Raw genomic sequence first — 14904 nt, 5'->3', positions numbered from 1 at the left:
GGGGGGATGTTGGAGGGAATGGGAGTTCTGGGAAGAGGGGAACAAAGGTGAGAAAAAATGAGACAACTATAATAGCATAATCCATAAAATATACTTAAAAAGTAAAATTTAAAAAAGGAACTCATAACAACTCACCTCCAGAAAGATGAACAATTCAATTTAAAAATGGGCAAAGGATCTGGACAGGTATTTCTTCAAGTAGGACATACAGAGGGCCCACAGTCATATGAAGGGAAGCTCAGCATCACTAGCCATCAGAGAGATGCAAATTAAAACCACAGTGAGATACCACTTCACACCAGTCAGAATGGTCATCATAACCAAATCAAAAAACAACAATGGCTGGTGAGATTGTGGAGAAAGGGAACCCTAGTAAACTGTTGGTGGGAATGCATACTGATGCAGACACTGAGGAAAACAGAATTTCCTCAGAAAACTTAAAATGGAACTGCCTTTTGACCTGGCCATTCCTTTGCTGGAACTATACTATACACTAAGAATCCTGGTACAACCATTATGGAAAACAGTATGGAATTTTCTCAGAAAACTAAAATTGGACCTGCTTTTGACCCAGCAATTCCACTGCTGGGATTATATCCTAAGAACCCCAAAACACCAATCCCAAAGAACATATGCACCACAATGTTCATAGCAGCACAATTTATAATAGCCAAAAGTTGGAAGCAACCTAGGTGCCCGTCAGTAAATGAATGGATCAAAAAACTATAGTACATATACACAATGGAATTCTATGCAGCAGAAAGAAAGAAGGAGCTCCTACCTTTTGCAACAGCATGGATGGAACTGGAAAGCATTATGCTGAGTGAAATCAGCCAGGTGTTGAAGGACAAATACCATATGATCTCACCTTTAACTGGAAATGAAACAACAAAACAAACAAGCAAGCCAAATATAACCAAAGACACTGAAATAGAGAACAGGGGGACAGTGACCAGAGGGAAGAGGGGAGGGAATTTCAGGGGAAATAGGGAAGGGATTTGGAGGAACAAATATAAAGGACACATGGACAACAACTAAGAAGGGTGCAAATGGGAGGGAGGGGGGAGCACGGGGGGGTGGGATGGGATGGGAGTAATAGACAGAAACTGTACTTGAAAAATAATTAAATAAATTTTTAAAAAAAGAATCCTGAAACACCAATTCAAAAGAACCTATGCACTTTAATGTTCATAGCAGCACAATTTACAATAGCCAAGTGCTAGAAGCAACCTAAGTGCTCATCAGTAAATGAGTGGATAAAAAATGGTGGTACGTTTACACAATAGAATACTATGCAGAAAAAAAAAAGAAGGAGCTCCTACCCTTTGTGACAGTTTGGATGGATCTGAAGAGCACTATGCTAAGTGAAATAAGCCAGGCAGTGAAAGACAAATACCCTATGATCTCACCTGTAAGTGGAACCTAATCAATAAAACAAAGAAGCAAGCAAAAATATAACCAGAGACATTGAAATAAAGAACAAAGTGACAGTAACTAGAGGGGAGGTGGGAGGGGATATCGGGGGGCTTAGAGGGAAGGATTGTCAAGGAGCATGTATAAAGGACACATGGACAAAGCCAGAGCAGGGTAGGATTGAGGGTAGGATGAGATGGTAGAGATGGCTGTGGTTGGGGGTAGTGGTGAGGGGAGCTGGAGACAACTGTACTTGAACAACAATAAAAAAAGCTACAGCAATCTAGACCATGTGGTACTGGACTAGACATACAGAGCAATAAAATTAAAATTGCAAGCCTAAAAATAAACCTATAGTCTATGATCAGTTGATTTTCAACAAGGGTACCAAAATCATTCAATGAGAAAAGAATAATCTCCCCAACCAATGGTTCTTGGAGAACCAGAAATCCACATGCAAAAGAATAAAGTTGTAGCCCTACAGCATATACAAAAAATTAACTCAAGATTTATTCACAAAGATATATGAACTCATATATTTATTGCAGCATTATTCCCAGTGGCCAAGACATGGAAACAACCAAAGTATCTTTCAATAGATGATTGGATAAAGAAGACATGGTACATATAGACAATAGAATACACTTAGCTATAAGAAAAATGAAATACTGTCATTTGCTATAACATGAATGGATCTTGAGATTATCATGCTAAGTGAAGTAAGTCAGATGGAAAAAGTAAAGAATCATATCATTTCACTCATATGTGTCATATAAAACTGAAAGCAACAAATGAACTAACAAGAAAAACAAGCAAACAAAAACTCATAGACACAGACAATAGTATGGTTGTTACCAGAAGGAAGGGAGGTAGAGGGAGGTAGTAAAGGGCAAAAGGGGTCAAATATATGGTAACACAAGATTTAACTTTTGGTGGTGGGCACACAATGCAGGTATATGTACCATACACCTGCATATAAATATAAAGGTAATGTACCATAGAATTGTAGACTTGAAACTTATATAATTTTATTAACAACTGTCACCCCAATAAACTTAATTAAAATATATCATAGACCTAAATGTATAAACTAAACATAAAAAATCATAGGCAAAAGTATAGGCATAAACCTTCATGATCTTGGATTCGGCAAAGTATTTTAGACTTGACACCAGTAGCACAAGCAACAAAAGCAAAAATAGATACTTTCTACTTTTTCAAAATTTTAAACTTTGTACTTCAAAGGACACCCTCAAGAAAGTGATAAAAACACACAGAATGGGAGAAAATATTTACAAATCATATATCTAATAAGGGACATCTACCTAAAATATATAAAGAATTCTTACGACTCTATAATATAAAGACAAATAATACAGTTCAAATGGACAAAATCTGACTCTACATTTCTCCAAGGAAGATATATAAATGGCCAATAAGAATTTAAAAATGTTCACATTGTCCTTAGTCACAGGGATATTCAAATGAAAATGATAATGAGATACCAGTCCACATCCCCTAAGATTTCTAGAATCAAGAAGTCAGAAAATAGAGTGTTGGAGAAGACATGGAGAAATCAAAACCTTTATGCACTGGTGGTAGGAATGTAAATTGCGCAGTCACTGTGAAAAGCAGTCTGGCATTTCCTCAAAGGATTCAGCATAGAGTTATCATAGGACCCGGGAATTACATTCCTGGGTTTAAACCCAAAAGAATTCAAAGCTTATGTTCAAACAAAACCTTGTATGCAAATATTTATAACAGCATTATTCAGAATAACCAAAAATTAGAAACAACCCAAATGCCCACCATTCTAATGACTGGATAAATAAAATGTTGTCTATTCATAGAATAGCATATTACCCAGCTATGAAAAAGGAATAAAGTGACTGATTCATGCTACAACATGAACAAATCTCGAAAACAACACAATAAGTGAAAGAAGCCAGACACAAAAGTCCGTACATCATATGATTCCATTTTTATATCAGGTGTCCAAAATAGGGAAATGTACAGAGTCAGAAAGTAGATTAATGGTTGACTAGAAAGATAATGGGACACAGGGATGTTGGCTAAAAGGTAGGAGTTTCTTTTTAAGTTGATTAAAATATTTTAAGTTTGTGGTGATGGTTGCACAACACTAACTATACTAAAAATTATTGTACACTTTAAGTGAGCAAATTAGATGACATATGAATTATATATCAATAAAACCATTTTAAAAAACAAAAGTGAGTAAAGCAATGTTACCAATGATGAAAGATCACATAGAAAAAATAAAAAGGATTTGAAGAGGCAATTCCCAGAAGAGGAAATACAAATGGCCAATGCACAAGACATGGTGTTGACCTCAGTAGTCAGGGAAATGTAAAACACAGCAGAGACACCTTTTTATTTAACTACAAGAGACTGGCAAGAATTATGACAGAATATAGCATATGATGATTGAAATAATGTAAAAAGTAGTCTTTTCACAAATTGCTGACTAGAATTTAAATTAATCAATATTTTTGTAAGTTGCATATAATGCCTACATCCACTACATTTAAAATACTCATACTATTTGAGTTCCTAAGCCCTCTTGTAAGACTCCATCTTAAGGAAATAATGTATGACTATACTTAAGAGAATGTTTATTACAATATTGTCATGACAAAAGAAAGATTAGTCAGAAACGGAGAGATGTCTATGATTCTTTGTTAATTGCAAAAAGCGACTGCCAGGGTATCCGTCCCATTTGATCCCATTCTTGTAGAATCAAAGGTGACGAATGTATATATGTATACATGTATGTTTTATTATATGTACATGTATATATATATACATTTTTTTTCAGGAAATCCATGTGGAAGAATATATAACAAGTTGTGAAATATCTTGGGGAGGGTGGGGCACAGATAATTATGGGCTTTGCTTTTTGTGTACATTTTTGCATTGTTTCCCTAGTTTTAACAAGAGATATTACTTTTGCAATTTGACAGATACACATTTATAATTAAGAAGAAGGGGTGGGTGGAAAAATTAGAGAAGGGAATAATGGTTTTCAGTTGTTTCTGTATGCGCTCCTTTTACAGACAATGCGGCAGCTCCAGGAGACGCATCTACGCAGGGGATTACAGTAACCTGGTTGTCGGTGATGAGTCAGAGTGCGTGGTGCTGATGCTGCTGCCATTTCATCACCTCTGTGAGCACAGCATCCATCCCTCCGCTCTCCCTGCGCCTGGGCCTACCTCGCCTCGAGCTTCCTCAAGCGATGTGCTCGCAACACATCTAGATTCGGACCGAGCCGTACTCTGTGAGGCCTTGGCGGGACGACCCCTCTCGCCTCACAGGGCCAAGGATAAGACCTGCGGAGCCTGGGCCATGGAGGCCATCTGGCTGTACCAGTTTCGGCTCATTGTCATCGGGGATTCCACGGTGGGCAAGTCGTGTCTGATCCGCCGCTTCACTGAGGGCCGCTTTGCCCAGGTTTCAGACCCCACCGTGGGGGTGGATTTTTTCTCGCGTCTGGTGGAGATTGAGCCAGGAAAACGCATCAAGCTCCAGATCTGGGATACCGCAGGTCAAGAGAGGTTCAGGTGAGAGCGCAGTCCTGGCCTGGAGTGGTGGGAGGGTCTTCGGAGCTTATACAGCCCCTGGGGAAAGAGGACTTCCTGGTCCTGGTCATGGCCAGCTTGTAGAGGTACCGAAGGTCTGGGGGTTTCTGCTTAAGCCCACCTTCCTCTAGCTGGGAGTTCCGTGCAGGGAAAGAAGCGCCTTGGCAGGAAAGGCCAGTCAGTAACACAGATTGCTTGCACCGCAACTCCACCATCCTGCCCCATGGTGGCTAACAAGCTGGTAGGAATTGATCACTGTAATTCATCAATCTCAGTCCCTACGCTACATACTTTTTAAAATGTGACCAGGTCATCCCAACATATATAGACATATATGATGTAAAGATAGACATAAGTGAAGATATAGGTGTATTATGTTTATGTATATATATATATATATATATTTCATATATATGTGAAATAGATACTGATGATTGATTCCCTCTTGCAATCAGCACACATTCAGTGAACATCCACTCCATTCCACACAGGTGGGCTTGTTTCGGAAGAAATGTACACAAGGAGATTATCATGTAAACAAAACAGCTACAGGCCCTTCCCTCTTAAAAACTTCTGTGCTAGCAGAGTGGAGTGGGTGGGGAATAGATCATCAGCAATTACACAACAGAGAGTCTTCTTTATATTTGTATGCCCACTCCCTACTATAAATCTTAGCACATAATGTGTAATCAATGAACAGGTTTAATTTTCTTGCCAATCCTTAGTTTTTCCTTTGTAATATGTATCATTTGTAAATATATGTGTAATATATACAGAGGGAGGAAAGACTACCTGGAGAATATGAGGCCTGATGAGTATGACCGAAAAAAAGCCCAGGGAGAGGAAGCAGCCTATGTACAAAGACAGAAGTGACAGAGAGCAATGAACAAAGAAAACTTTGAGAGAGCTACTTGAACTAAACTCACATTGAGCATCAGGAACTAAATAGGCCTCAATAGCCCATGTTTATGATCATTTATTCATCTATTGAACATTAGCTGAGCATAGAAGATACTGGTTAGGCAGTTGAAGAGGAATAGGGAGAAAAGATAACTATAAACTTGTCTCCAAATCCCCACTTCCACAAACACTACTGGCAAATATCCTTGTACAGGTTCACTTTGAACTGGTGAATGCATTTCTCATAAGTGGTGAAGAAAGATTTCTTTTTTATATTTATTGCAATATCTGTGTGAATAGCCTTTTCATATCCACTGCTTATTATTATTGCGTGATATCGATTTGTTAGTTGTTTTAGATTAGTAATATTACCCTTTTTCTAGCATGCACGGTATAAAATATTTTCCCAGTTTGTCATTTTTCTGAACTTTGTTCAAGAAATTTTTTATCCTCCCCTGAGGACATGCTCATTGATATGTTTTTTAGAGAGAGGGGAAGGGAGGGAGGGAGAGAGGGACAGAAATATCCACGTGAGAAACATTGGTTGCCTTTCGAAAGCATCACAACCAGAGACAGAACTCACAACACAGGCATGTGCCCTGACCAGGAATCGAACCTGCGGACCTTGGGTTTTCAGAATGATGCCCAACCAACTGAGCTATACCAGCCAGAGCAAAAAAAGTTTTTGATGTACTGAAGGTTTTAATTTTTATACAGCTTTATGTTGTGCTTAAAAGGGGTTCTGTTACTTTCTAAATACTCACTTGGCTACTTTCTAATACAGATGTAATAATGTATGTTAGAGTTTTGAAAGGGATCTACAGCATTCTTATTGGTGTCTTGAACCAAGCTGTTCACAAATCCAAACTTTTGATCATGTATCCATGAATCTTCAAACATAAGGGAATTAGAACTATTTTCATTCCCTAGGACTGGCTGGTTTGGCTGGTTCTAGAGACTTGAACCAATTTGCTCTTCCCATCATCTAGTCTGGACTTTAACACTCTGGAAAATGTTTATTCTGTTATTATTAAGCCATTTGCCTTAAGCCTTAACTATTCAGTCTCTGTTTTTATCTTCTTCATCCAAGAAGACAGAAAACCTAAAAATACGCATAGATAAAAAAGCCCAATAGTCTAATGCAACTGGTTGTAGAAGCAAATAATTCTAAGCACTAAAATAATCGAAGCAAAGTACTATAATATGTATCGATAATGAGATTCCTCAAATCAAGAAATTAAAAAGCTGAAGTTTGGCCCTGGCTGGTGTGGCTCAGTAGATTGAGCACTGGCCTGCAAACCAAAAGGTCACCAGTTCCATTCCCTACCAGGGCACATGCCTGGGTTGTGGGCCAAGCCATGCAAAAGGAACCAATTTCTCTCGCACATTGATGTTTCCTTCTCTCTCTTTCTCCCTCCCTTCCCCCTCTCTAAAAATATAAAATCTTTAAAAAGATGAGGTTTCTTCTGTTTGAGAAGTACAGCAAATTTATATATTTCTTAAAATATTGTAATTAGAAATATTCTAATCATAATGCTTTGAATAAATCATGTCATTTTAAAGGGAAGCTTTGGTGATTTAGGTAGTCTTGCCCAGCTGATGGCTCCTTATTCGGCCTCTCTGAAATGTGTCAGGAAAAATGGCTGATAGGCACTTTGCTCAAGGCCTTTGCAGACCATCTCTCTTTTTTCTATTCCCAATGGCCTGAAAAATAAAAATAAAATTGCGTTTCTCCACAAAATTGTGTTTCTCCTCACAAAAGAATTGAGGACCCCTGTTAGGTTAAAATAATAATGGAATAATAGAAAGAGAAACATACATTATAATTGAGGAATGGAGTGTATTGCAATATACCTATATACTTATAAACATTTTCTGTCAACGGCCATAAATTAATTTTTTAAAGATTTTATTTATTTATTTATTTTTAGACAGAAGGGAAAGGGGGGAGAAAGAGAGGGAGAGAAACATCAGTGTGTAGTTGCCCCTCACATGCCCTGCACCGGGGAACTTTGCCCACAACCCAGGTATGTACCCCGATTGTGAATTGAACTGACAACCCTCTAGTGTGCAGGCCAGCGCACAATCCACTGAGCCATACCAGTCAGGACAAATTTATCTTTTTTTTTAAGATTTTATTTATTTATCTTTAGAGAGGAAGGGAAGGAGAAAAGGAGAGAAATATCGATGTATGGTTGCCTCTCATGAGTCCTCTGCTGGGAACTGGCCTACAACCCAGGCACATGCCCTGACTGGGAATCGAACTGCGATCGTGTGGTTCGCAGGCCCATGCTCAATCCACTGAGCTACACCAGCCAGGGCAGGACAAATTTATCTTTTTAAAAATTGTTTCAGTCCTGGCTGGTGTGGCTCAGTGGATTGAGCGCCAGCTGGCACACCAAGGTTTGTCAGTTCAATTTCAGGTGGGGCATGTGGCTAGGTTGCGGACCACTTGCCTGGGTTACGGGCCATGTCCCCAGTAGGGGTTGCATGAGAGACAACCACACATTGATGTTTCTCTCCCTTTCTCTCTCCTTTCCCCCTCTCTAAAAAATAAATACCCTTTTAAAAAATTGTGTTTCAACTGCTAGAATTTATAATGAGCCCTCCGAGTAACAGTACACTTTGGCATTCATTATTTCATTTTGCCTCAGGATAACCTATGACTTGGGTATCTTATTTTACAGAACTGGAAGTCTCCTTCAGTTATTCAGGTGTTGGGGTGAGAGAGTTAGCTGTGGTTCTACCTGAATTGAGGGGAAATACCTTTAAGTCCATGAGCATTCATTTCTAGAAGATGTCATTTAAAAATTTTGTGCAGTTGAAAATTCACCTCTCATTATTATGGGGTGACATTTGTATTCCATTGTTTAAAAAAAAAGAAAATCATTTTTACTAAAGAACTGTGTCAGTAACTATAAACAATAGAACACACTGAGTTCATTGAAGTACTTACAGGATTTTGGACATGACCTTTATTCTTTGCTTCTTTCGTTTTAGATCCATCACTCGAGCCTACTACAGGAACTCAGTAGGTGGTCTTCTCTTATTTGACATTACCAACCGCAGGTCCTTCCAGAATGTCCATGAGTGGTTAGAAGAGACCAAAGTACATGTTCAGCCCTACCAAATTGTATTTGTTCTGGTGGGTCACAAGTGTGACCTGGATACACAGAGGCAAGTGACTCGCCATGAGGCAGAGAAACTGGCTGCTGCGTACGGCATGAAGTACATTGAAACGTCAGCCCGAGATGCCATTAATGTGGAGAAAGCCTTCACAGACCTGACGAAAGACATATATGAGCTGGTTAAAAGGGGGGATATTACAATCCAGGAGGGCTGGGAAGGGGTGAAGAGTGGATTTGTACCAAATGTGGTTCACTCTTCAGAAGAGGTTGTCAAATCAGAGAGGAGATGTTTGTGCTAGTCAGGCCTTTTTATTTCCAAAACATGCTCTCCCATCTGAACTTAAAAGTGATTGAAATGAATAGAATCCTTGTGTCACTGAAGAGAACCCAACCTTAATTTTGGATACCAAGTGAACCTCCTTCCCAAGGGGCACTCTGACAGGTTGTGGGCAGATGGACGAGGGAGCCTGGGTGCTGTGACTGAGGGACTGCATTGCTGGCATGGGCCAAGCACTGTTTTGTGGCCCATGCTGGGCAGTGGCTGCTCCATGTGCCCTTTGTAAACCGCATGTCAAGAGCCTGAGGTTTGGGGAGCCGGGCCCTAGAAAAATATACCCACAAACAAGACAACTATTTCTTTGTATTTCAGCTCATTCATTGGTCGTGAAAATAAAGACATATGTAAGGGGGGAAAGAGTATATCATTAGAAACAATTAGCAAAACGAAAAAACTGAGATTATCTTAATTCGTGAGATTATCCTGACCAAGTGTGTGTGCTAGATTTGGTTAAAGTGTACCAATTAGCTTCTAAACAGCTCATCTGTAAAAGGAGGGGTGTGGACCAGCTATTTGCTAAGACCCTTTTTAAGGCCTGGTGTTCTAGTAAAAATTGTGTGACTATGAAAAGGGAGGCTATTTGCACGCTGCTATTATCACATTGGGGAAAATCTACACCCTTAATGATAGAATAACCAGCTGTGTGAAAGAAATTGTCCCAGGCAAAATACCTTGTAAGTAGAAGAGAGAAACACTAACTCAAATGCCACACCCTCTTTTCCCTCTGACTATGCCTGGGGTTTCACTGCGTTGGCAACTGCAATCTAGAAGTAAACAATGTGCCTGCTTCTTCAGGTCATGGCAACACAGCGATTGCCTCTGAAAACAGAGGCACTCACTCACCAATCCTGTACTGAGTACCTTCTCAACGGGAGGCGCTATAACTCTTACAAACACCTTACAGTCACTTGAATTACTTATTTAATCCGCATTAACAGAGCTGTGAGGTTTTCTTCTCCATTTTACAAAAGTAAACTAAGGCAGGAGATTCACTTGGCCAAGGTGAAGGTCTCTTGACTCCTAGTTCTTGTTTCACTGCATTGTATTGCTGTCAGATGAAGGAACTGTTATTAATTTGTTCACTTTGAAAGAGATATGACTGTAAATAAATGTTCTCTACATGTTAGGATGTTTCCTTATTGATCACAACTGAACTATAATGCTGAGGGAACCTAGGGATCAATCAAAGGTAAAGCCCATTCAGGTGTTATTGACAAGAAAAGGCTTTAAACAAGTGAATAATTGCACAACTGAAAACACCTTAGAACTGTGTATGCTAGAAGTGTTCTTATCGCTGAAACACAGTGGACATATTATTGAAAGGAACCAAATACAGCAATGGGAAGTGGGATGGGGATAAAATACTCACCTCACAATGACCTTGGCCACTGGTTTGCCACATACCTATACTAGGTTCCTGTCTGCCCTAGAAAGTAAGTTCTTAATTCTCAGGTGAACAGACAGATAACTGCATCAGAAAATTGGAACGGTTGGCTTGAGGTTCCACTACCTTCTTGAACAGAGGTGATGCTTTAAATTATTTTTTGAATTGTAGCCAGTTCAGCGAGGCAAAAGCCATACTTTTCACAGTACAAAAATTCTGATTAGAGTCAGATTTCTCATATTCATTGTGATAGGAAAGCCTAAGAATGGTAAATTGCTTTGAGATATAGTGTTAAACTTCAGTATGAATGTGATTGAATTTGAAAATGTTGAAATTTACTTCAGTCAGAATAAAGAAGCCAAATTGTGAATATATGGAAATAAACATTCTTCAACCAACCTGCAACATCAGCTACAAATGAACCAATCATGATCTCTACTTACGTTTAACATGATCAGGCAGAGTAATTAAGTTGACAGTTTTGTGATTGTAGATGACAAATAAAAATTGCTTTTTGGCCTTTTGGCTAAGATCAAGTGTAGATGAAAAATAAAAGATGGTAATTTGGGTTAATACAAAGTTTATCAACTACTATATGTAATTATGTTTAAAAGATTCTGAAAGCAAGATTATCCAGTGGATAGATGAGAGTTGACTGGATTCTATCAGTTCAAAAAAAAGATAAAAACAAAACTTCTCTACAGTTTTTTGAAATACACTATATGTATACTTTTCCCATTCCTTGCATTTTTAGGCAGGTTTTAAAATACTCAGCATAGATCCAGCAAAGGTGGCTGAGCTTAATTGCTTAAACAAGTTCTAGAAACTTTAAAAATCATTTTAGTAGAACTCAGTGCTGTTGTCACTGCAATAAGTGGGTTTTAGAAAATAAGTGTGAAAAAATCAGGTGTTAATACAATACTAAGGATAAAGCTTTAGAAGCTATTTTACTACATAAGTAAAGAAAAGATTAACTTGTAACAAAGACTACAACTGCATGTTGGAATAGATTGTCTCATATTCCAAAATAAAATGTACTGTATACTTTTCCTCACTTTGTTGTGCACTGTAATGAAATGTGAAAAAAAATGTTTTCTTTAGCTGTATGTGAATGAAAACATGCTTGTATTTAGTAAAATGGTTGATTATGTGACTGTGAGATTCCAAGTGTGTGTCATAGCTGTTTCCAGAATGTCACTACAGTGTAGCAACCACTACTCCAATATCAATTAGATATGACATATACTATGCACCACACTGTTTATTAGTATCTGAAAGCCAGAAAAAGAATATGATTTTGGAAAATTGAGTATCATGTTGAAAGTCACAAAGAAGTCACTACTGCCTGGGACTTTCATGCCACTTTTGTAAAAGCTGTTCTGTCAAGTCAAGGATTTTAATTCTAACACAATGTAGCTGATACAACTATTGTCTTCCCTGGAAAGTCTTCTTTTCTCCAGGCCAAATTGCCTCAGCTTTTTAAAGTCCTACTATGGTAAGCTTTTTGCCTCAGTATCATTTGCAGTGTGGGGCCCAGATTGGAACATAATAGTTCAGAACATTGCTTAGGGTTTATAGTACATATTTAGAGGAAGGCAAAAGAAGAAAAGATATTTGATTCTGAATTTGAGAATAAGTAGATTGAGTTCTGCACAGCTTTATCATGTTCATAGTCATGAGTGAATGAGGGAGGAACAAAGGAAAAACCAATGATGCAACAGCATTTAATATAGTTTATGACTCCATTCTCCTTAAAACATTCCCCAGGGCTTGATCATTTTTTCTTCAGTTACATTAATTCCCTTGGTGACTTCATTCAGTCACATGCCTGTATATACCATCATTAAGCCAATGAGTTCTAAATTTGTATCTCCAACTAGTCTCTTTGGACTCCAGACCTTTATAACCAACTGCTCTATCTAACATTTCTATCTGAATGCCTATCAGGTATTAGAAATTCAACATGTCCCAAACCAAGTTTCTAATCTTCCTCCCCAAACTTGTTCTTCCCATAGCCTTCCCCTTCTCAGAAAATGGCAATTTTGTCCTTCCATGCACTCTTGCCAAAAACCTTGGAGTCAACCTAGTCTCCTCTCTTTCACAGTTCACACTTTATCTATCTGGAAGTTAAGTTTATTCTACCTTAAAAGTACAACCAGCATCTTATAACTTTTCACCATTTTCACTGCTAACGCTAGTCCTGCCGCTATCATTTGTTGCCTGCGTCTTTGTGATAGTTGGTCTCCCTGCTTCCGCTCTAGTACCCCTCAATCCATTCTCCACACAATAGCCAGAGGAAGCCTGATAAAACATTAGCTATAAGTGTTCGATCTAGGCAGGCCTAGGAAAAATGAAAATCACCAGGCAAGAAAATGGCACCATAGGAAGCTGCCTGCAGACCCTACCCAGGAAAAACAGATGAAGATTTGGTCTGGGGTCAGCTATCTGGCATAACAGCCTGCACCCAGCAATCAGCTCCAACCAATCAAACTCTGATACCCTTTGCAGATTTTTGTATTTAAAAACCCTGACCTAAGAACAACTGAGTGAATCCCAACCTCCCTTAGTTTGCTCCACTTTCCACAAGTCCCAACCTCCCTCGGTTGGCTCCACTTTCCCTCTTTTTTTAAAGATTTTATTTATTTATTTATCTTTAGAGGGGAAGGAGAAAGGGAGAGAAACATCAATGTATGGTTGCCTTTCGTGCGTCCCCTGCTGGGAGTTGGCCTGCAGGGAACTGGCCTGCAACCCAGGCATGTGCCCTGACTGGGAATTGAACCGCGATCCTCTGGTTCGCAGGCCTGTGCCCAATCCACTGAGCTATGCCAGCCAGGGTGATCCACTTTCCCTCTTATTTCCCATTAATAAACCCTGCTCTCCTTAGCTCTCTACATCCATCCGGTTTCTTGAGCGACTCCGACCTAACAATAAGGAACCATCTACTCATAATTGTCCAGTAAAATTATCCATTTTACTTAGCTTAAAACCCAAAGTCCTCACAATAGCGTCTATAAGAACCCTTAGAAATGAATTCCATTCCCATCCCATAACATCTGTAACCTTGTTTCTTATTGCTATTCCCTTGATCATTCTACTCAAGCTACATGGGTTTCTATCTTGTTCTTCAAACACATCAAGCACATTCATATCTTATGGCCTTTGTACTTGCTCTTCACTCTATCTGGAATTTTCCCTCATCTCCATCAAGTTTTGGAGCCAACAGCTTCCAACATGTGCTAGCAGTTTCCTGATTCTGGAAAAGATGTGGCTCCAGAAGTCCTTCCTGACAGTCCAACATAAAATCTAACTGTTTAGTCTTCCCTGGGGAACAAAGTGTAGGGTAAACAAAAAAGGTAAAGGAAACATGTAGGAAGGAATGGAAAAACCTGGAAAGTATTTTCACAGGAAGTGAACAAAAGTATCACAATGCAGCTGTGAGTTCAGAAAGATAAGGATTAAAAGATATTCATAGGGTTTGAGGGAGCATGCACTCATGAGTGACCTTTGCCAGCATAGTATTGGTAGAATGAATTCTGCCTATTCCAAGCCTCTCAGGAGTCAGTGTAGTTTGTTCTGCTGGAGGCCCAATTCTTTTCTCACTCCCCATCCTCTCTTCTTCTAAACAATCTTACATACTCTCATAACTTCAGTTAACTGCCTTTGCATTTATGACTCCCAAATGAAGGGCTCCAGCCCAGTCTTCTGAGCATGATACCAACACAGCCAACTGTCCTACTAAACACATCCACAAATTCCTCGAACTCAACATGTCCAATATGAAATCAACATCTATCAAAATGTGCTCCTTCCCCAGCATTTCTTATCTCTGTAAGTGACAAGTTATCCTAAATTCCTCACTTCCTCTCACCTCCCATATCAAATCCATTATCAAGCACAGTCAGCTTTATCTTCAAAACATATACAAGTCTGCCATTTTTCATCTCCATTGCCATCACCTTTATCCAAGCTACTATCAACTCTCCTGAACTAGTTCAATATCTTCCTAACTGTTCTTCCACTTCTACTCTTATTTGCATGATACATTCTCAACATAACAGCCAGAACAATCTTTTCAAAACAGAAATAAGATTAGGCCATTCCCCTGCATAAAACCCACCAATGGTTTCTGGTTGCATTTAGAACAAA

The 14904-nt window shown here is 39.0% G+C and overlaps 1 protein-coding gene across 1 annotated transcript; it reads left to right on the top strand.

The window, feature by feature from the left end:
• The first annotated feature begins 4552 nt into the window (after positions 1-4552).
• On the top strand, positions 4553-11917 carry RAB39B (RAB39B, member RAS oncogene family). The gene is made up of 2 exons (XM_037064226.1): positions 4553-4991; positions 8910-11917. Exons 1-2 carry the CDS (start codon positions 4573-4575, stop codon positions 9334-9336), a joined length of 846 nt encoding a protein of 281 aa, XP_036920121.1. The 5' UTR covers positions 4553-4572; the 3' UTR covers positions 9337-11917.
• The last annotated feature ends 2987 nt before the right edge of the window (positions 11918-14904 follow it).

This window comes from Sturnira hondurensis, unplaced genomic scaffold, assembly GCF_014824575.4.
Source record: "Sturnira hondurensis isolate 20B ecotype Veracruz unplaced genomic scaffold, ASM1482457v3 Scaffold0015021, whole genome shotgun sequence".
Lineage (NCBI taxonomy): Eukaryota > Metazoa > Chordata > Mammalia > Chiroptera > Phyllostomidae > Sturnira > Sturnira hondurensis.
This window is presented reverse-complemented; position numbering and strand designations above follow the sequence as displayed.

Bases quoted from the DNA above. Each gene is read 5' to 3' on its own strand.
- RAB39B (XM_037064226.1), top strand. From the start codon at position 4,573: ATGCTGCTGCCATTTCATCACCTCTGTGAGCACAGCATCCATCCCTCC. The intron at 4,992-8,909 runs GTGAGAGCGCAG...CTTTCGTTTTAG, and splicing joins GCAGGTCAAGAGAGGTTCAG to ATCCATCACTCGAGCCTACT.